This window comes from Pygoscelis adeliae, unplaced genomic scaffold, assembly GCF_000699105.1.
Source record: "Pygoscelis adeliae isolate BGI_AS28 unplaced genomic scaffold, ASM69910v1 Scaffold850, whole genome shotgun sequence".
NCBI classification, from domain to species: Eukaryota; Metazoa; Chordata; class Aves; order Sphenisciformes; family Spheniscidae; genus Pygoscelis; species Pygoscelis adeliae.
The window spans coordinates 89,408-95,470 of NW_008823882.1; the positions used below are offsets into that span (position 1 = coordinate 89,408).

At 54.4% G+C, this 6,063-nt stretch overlaps 1 protein-coding gene across 1 annotated transcript; it reads right to left on the reverse strand.

Annotated features, from left to right (window-relative positions):
- Nucleotides 1–1,509: 1,509 nt before the first annotated feature.
- On the reverse strand, nt 1,510–5,767 carry SLC39A3 (solute carrier family 39 (zinc transporter), member 3). Its single transcript, XM_009334712.1, has 3 exons — nt 5,653–5,767; nt 3,165–3,513; nt 1,510–2,608 (listed from the first exon to the last, which is right to left on the reverse strand). Exons 2-3 carry the CDS (start codon nt 3,369–3,371, stop codon nt 1,868–1,870), a joined length of 948 nt encoding a protein of 315 aa, XP_009332987.1. The 5' UTR covers nt 3,372–3,513; nt 5,653–5,767; the 3' UTR covers nt 1,510–1,867.
- Nucleotides 5,768–6,063: the final 296 nt, after the last annotated feature.

Below are 6,063 nucleotides of genomic sequence, written 5' to 3' on the forward strand. Positions count from 1 at the left end.
CTCGTCCCACCTGCCCGGGACGACCCCCAGCACGGAGGAACACCCGATGGGAGCGATGCTGCCCTGCACGAGCTGCCTGCGAGAAGTGAAATAACACACAGAGGTTTTACCACATCGAGGCGCATTACATTCTCATCAGGCCCTGCTAATTTGTGTCATCCGAGGCCTAAAATAACCCTCCCTCCCTCCTTCCACTCCAGGTTTTTCAAAGCAAGATTAATTGACTTTGGTGTGCTGCAGCAATTAAAATACCGAGCACCAGGAACCGTCAGATGATCCTCATCAGCCTCCATATGCTGCAGCTGTGCCAACCACTGGCTCCAAGATGCTGCTTCGCAGTCTCACCCATCCTTCTTCCCGCTTGGATCACGGTAACGGGGACTGCGCCACGGCTAACCCTGCTCTACGTCGTTATAATTCCATCAGCGCTTCCAAAAAGCTTTGCTCTGCCTGCGGAAGCTGCTGCAGAAGCGAAGGCTACGTCTAATTAAAATGCATCCCCTGCGAGAGGCCGGCGAGGAGCGCGGCTGCGTTGCCCTGCCGGGCTGCGGAGCGAGAGCCGCTCTCTCGCGTTACAGCCGCGGGAGGGAGCGGGGAGGGGCAGGTTCCCGGCTCCAGCCTCTGATCCGAGCTCCTCGCCTCGGAGGGCAAACCCAAAGGATGACGACGGGATCCGCAGCACGCCGAGCTTCCCCGGGGACCGCGCTCTGGAGACAGGGAGAGATCTGCTCGTGCGCAGTCAGATTGCAAGTGCCTCTAATCATCCCTTCCACAACCTCATAAACCCCCAGGGAAGAGATTTCTCTCCTTTGAAAACACCGACAAAACGCCCTGCAAAGCCCCCGTAGCGCAGCTCTCGCTCACGCAGCACGGCCACGTGAGCCTGCTGACAGCGAGAGCAGAGGCTGCGGGAGCAGCCCCGAAGACGTGTTCGATGGCGACTGCTAAACCCGTTTCACTGCAGACCATTTAAACACGAGCACTCGCCCCAAAATATTAACGCTGGAAATCGCTGCTGCCCGTTTCTGACAAACTAATGGCTCAGAGTGCTGCGGGCAGGCCTTCAGACAGGGACCTGGGGATTCTCAAACGATACACTGACACGCTGCTGGAGGTTTTCTTTAGGGAATGCTCAACGTATGGATGAGGTGGAGAGAACGAAGCGCGGGACGGGGCACGGCCTGGCCTCGTTTCTTCTGTTAATCACTCTGAGAAACAAAAGCTCCCGGAGCCACTTGTGGGTTACAGTGGAAGCTCTGCCCGGGGGGAGCTGCGGCACCAGGCACACCGAGCGGCCCCAGAAGGGATGGTATTTTTGGCAGCTATTACAACCAGGTTTTGCTCAAAACTAAGCTAGCAAAAGCAGCTTAGCGCAGCTGTGCGATCCATGATCCCACCTGCTTTTGACTTTCTTTCTGTTATTGTTTCTCACCTTCTCAGAGCCTGAGAGCGAAGGAAGCAGACTCTCAGCCACAGTTTCTGCAGTGGATGTGAGGGGAAGGAGGGAGGGGGCCGGCTATGCAGATCAACAGGAAGCCACACGCCTGACGAGCTCTTTGCAGGCAGCCTTAGAACCAGATTTTAATGTTTGTGTTGACTAGTCTCCGCACAAGCTGCTGCACCCGCAGACCCAACAGGCAGGGACAATACCTTGTGACACCTACACTGGGACACTCCTCATTTTTGTCTCCCTCTGAGCACACAGGAAGAAATTCTCCTTCTTCAGGTCAATATGGAAATGCCACCTGGACCGTGATGTTTCACTTGGCTGTTGAGCTCCAGTGTCCCCCCTGGCTGAAGCGGCGGCTCATCTCCGGTGCCGTTTGCAAGGGGAGGAGGTGAGGTTTGCTTCCCGTCGCTCTCGTGCTCACCACTTGAAGAAGACCAGCCCAGCCAGAACCGTGTAGCCCAGCACCAGGAAGAGAACCTTCAAGAGACGGTCGTTCTTGTCTTCCAGCTCCTTCGCAAGGATCTCAAAGAAGGTGATGAACAAGAAAGTGCCCCCCGCGATGCCTTGCAGGAGCAGGGAAGTAATGTTGCTGGCCGCATTTTGGGTGCTCTCAATCCCCATCCCAATGCTAATGCCCAGAGGAATCATCAGGCTCACCGTCGCAGCCATCTTCACAGCATCCTTCAGGGGCAACGAGGTCTTGGCCATGCTGATGCCCAATGCCACCGCTACCAGCGTCTCGTGAATGGCAACTCCTAGGAACAAGCTCATGACTTTGCCGCCCTCCTCCTGCAAGCCCAGGGCCAGTCCCTCGAAGATGGAGTGCGTACACAAAGCAAACGCCAGCCCGATGAGCCGTAAGGGGCTGGAGCGGGAGAGCTCCTGGATATTCAGGCCGTGGCTGTGGGAGTGGTGACCGAGTTCACTGTACAACGTGCGCCCTCGGGAAGATGCGATGAAGGGACTCTCGTATTCAGAGTCGCTCCCGACATCGGAACCGGCGTTGAAGGTCTCTAAGTCAATGAAGGAAGGCTTTTCCTTCTGGAAGGTAAAGATGAGCTGCTCCACAAAGACCGTCACAAAGAAGCCAACCATCATGATGGTCTCAGCCACCGGGTAGTCCGTGGTCATGTTCCCCTGCCTGAGAACTTCATCGAGCTGGAAGGAAGCAAACAATCTACCGTGAATCAACCACCTTTGTCCCTCTAAAGGGAAATATTCCTATTGCGTTCACACAACTCTAAATGGAACTAAAGTGATCCATGATGCTTTAATACCCTTGTATACAGGCCTCAGCGTAAGAGACAGGGAACCCAGTTCCCTTCCAGCAGAAGGTTAGCGGCTGTCTGGAAGCGTTTTAAACACACGCTAAATGGCAGGAGTTTGAGCCTCGCACCCCAGGCGATGCTCAGCCTCCTTCTGCATCAAAAAAATCTCCAGTTACTCCACCCGGACAGTCAGCAGCAGCCGAACGGGAAGTGGGCGCAGCTCGCCCTCGTGTTCTGAAGCACGAGGCACAGCACAGCCGTTTCCGAGCAGGCTTCGTGGGCCGCTCTGACAAGACAGAGGCCCTTCACCTCCATTTCCACAGGGGCAGAGGTCTGGTGGCCTGGGCTCCCGCAGGGCAGGAGAGGGGAGGCTGGTTCCCCCCGCCCAGGGGTCCCTAACATACTCAGTGGGCACAGGTTCATTAAAATCGCTCGTAAGCAGTTACCTTTTCTCTCACGGCAGGCAGCAAGGCATTGAAGCAGGTGGCCAGGAAGACTCCTCCTCCAAAAGAATTGCAGAGGGCAAGAACCTTCCTGGAGCGATGAGCTTTCTCATAATCGGCCTCAATTATCTTGACGGGGAGAAGGGACCCAGCCAGCATGAGGACGCAGATGCCCAGCAGACACAGCACTTTGGCGACCACGATCTTCATCGTGGTTCCTGGGGAACGCTCCCCGCCAAGGGCCCTGCGGACGGCAGCTGGTGGGGGTCCCTCCGGCCGCTGTTAGAGCGGGTGCATCGGCAGGCGACGGCACGGACAGACCTCAGGGGAAAGGTGCTCCTGGGCTCAGTACCTGTGGATGGGAGTAAAACGAGAGATTTTCCTAGATAAGCCTATGCCGTGCAGAACAGCACCTTGCATCCCAAAGCGCATGCCAGCCTCTGTACAGGCATCACCTTAACTCCCCAGAGGCAACGGGTGGAGATGACAGCGGCAGCACCTCACACGCAGTGGGGCAGAGGAACAGCAGAGAAGAGAAAATTGAACTGCAGCAACCAGTAGCTTAAAAACCTCCTAAGAATTGCACTGGCCGCACAGAACTGGCACAGCCTCAGGATTTAGAGACTTCACTTGAAACACCTACACAGTGACAGACACAAAACACTTGATCCTGCAGCAAGATCCACCCGAGTCCAACCAAAGGATCAAGTCTTTGGTTTTTAACCATGAGAAATGAATATGGGCTTGAGCTGGCGGCTTTTTATCAACCAGAAACGAACTTAAAGATCTCCAACGTTCACAGGGGCTTTTTTTCGTACTGCCCTTGAATCTAGACGGTTGGATTCATCCCTGCTCGGTTTCCTGAGCCACCGGCACCATCTCGCTAGGGTGGGTCGCAGCCTCTACAGTTGGTTGGTTGCTCTGTACCAGGAGTCAGCAGAAGTTTCGATTGCTGATCGATACGCACGTCTCTAAAGGGAAACCCTACGGAGAAATTCACTGCAAGGTTCTGTTGTCCATAGGGTGTAACGAAAGAGGAAGCAGCGGTTGTTTCACACCAGAGAAAAATGCAAGATCTGAGTTGCCTAGGTCACAAAAATTGACTCAATCTGAAATGTAAAAGCGTTTCCCTTCGGGTTACATCCAGCGGCAGGGAAACTGGTTTTCCTAAAATCATTTTACAAAATTAACAATGTTAAATCTGTTTATAAAAATACATAAAACGTGATCAGGTCCCTCTACTGCACAGCCAGCACCTCGGAGGATTTCGCTTGCCACTTGCACCGAATTGACTTGTAAAGTCAAATCAGCGGCACCTCGAGAAGGTTCTCTTGCAGGTCACCCAGGTAAGGGCTGCCAGACAGCCCCGAGCACTGACGAGACACTGCAGCGTGTATCAGGGTAACGAACTAACACAGAACGCTTCCAGCCACGCTGACACCCACACCCGTGATGGACAAGGTAAGTAATTGGATACCTGCTTGTTGGAGCGGCAAATTAATTTTAATACAGAAGATTCCTGAGGCTAAAGTCTCCCTTGAGGGCTGACAGTATTAATCACTATCACCATTTCTGCGCAGTGGGCTGCATAAACGGTGCTTTTGTTGAAAGGGAAGTGGGAGACTGAATGACTCTGTACTTGGTAAGGGAGTTTAAAGCCTTTTTCCGAGTTTGCAGTTCAAGCAGGAGTGAACAAAGAGGTCATGGCGGTCGGGCCATCTGCGGCAGGTCTGGTTCTCAGCTGGGTATCCACGGGAAGCGATGTTCATCAGAAGAAAACCCTGCTCAGACGACACTGATTGACTCACTCCCTGGTGAACCCAGCAGACGAGCCAGGTCTGAACAAGTCCAGAGCCTGAAACCTCGGTGTACGTGGTCAGGGCTCCCGCAGCAGGCAGCCTGTCACTGCGGCTGACGAGCAGGCTCCCTCTCCAGAGACGACGACTCCAGGACTGCCAACGCTCATCAGCGCTGTGCTGACACAGCTAACGAGTCACGCCGCCTTTGTAAAGCACGCGCTGCAGTTTCAGCGTCAACAGAACGACAAGGATTTCACCTCGCATGGCGACGGTGTGTTGTTATGCCAAGCTTCTCAAACGAACCCTCTCAGAAAACGATGTTAGCAACGACACCTTGGGATCGCAGATCACGAGAGCTTGCGGCTGCACCTGCTGGGTGCGAAGGCACCACCCACACCCGCTGTGCTAGGCAGGCAGACAGCTCCCAGGACAGAGGAGGGGAGGAAAAACCTCCTTTTCCAGAATTCACACCTCCCCTGGAACACGCCTGGCTTCCACTCAGAAATTCAGAAACCCCCTAACCTAATTATTTTTTTTTTTCTTTCTTTTCTTTTTTTAACTCACCAGCAGCCCCCAAAGCAGCATAAAGCCTCAAGCTCCTGACAGCAGGTGGAGCAGCCGCCCTTCAGTGCCCCCTGACCTGGGGCGGAAAGCAGCTTAGCGAAAAACGAAGCGGTAAGTACAAGAAATACCTTGTGTTTCTCCTCGCCTGCTCCTTCCAACAGCCCAGCGTTCAGGAGCCGGTGCCGCCAACGCCTGGGTTATTTTGTCAGCCTGAAAGCTTCTGTAACAAAGAATTAACTGAGGACAGGTACTGCTTGGCTTAGTGGCTATTAGATAAAGCGGACAGCCCTCTGTAGGAGAAAAAAAGGGTTTCCTTATGCGTGACCCTTTAAATCTCAGTTTTTCTGTTCAAAACACATGCTCACGATGCCCCAACGCACCGGCAGAGCAGAGACAGCGCGGTGCTGGCTGCTAGTGCACAGAGAGCAGCCCGGATCCCCCCAGAGCCCCGCTTTTCCCAGCCCCTCCCACCACCTGAAGCCACTTGAAATCACCCTGGTCACCCTGGAGGAGGGGGGGGTGCTGGCTGGGGGAGCTCC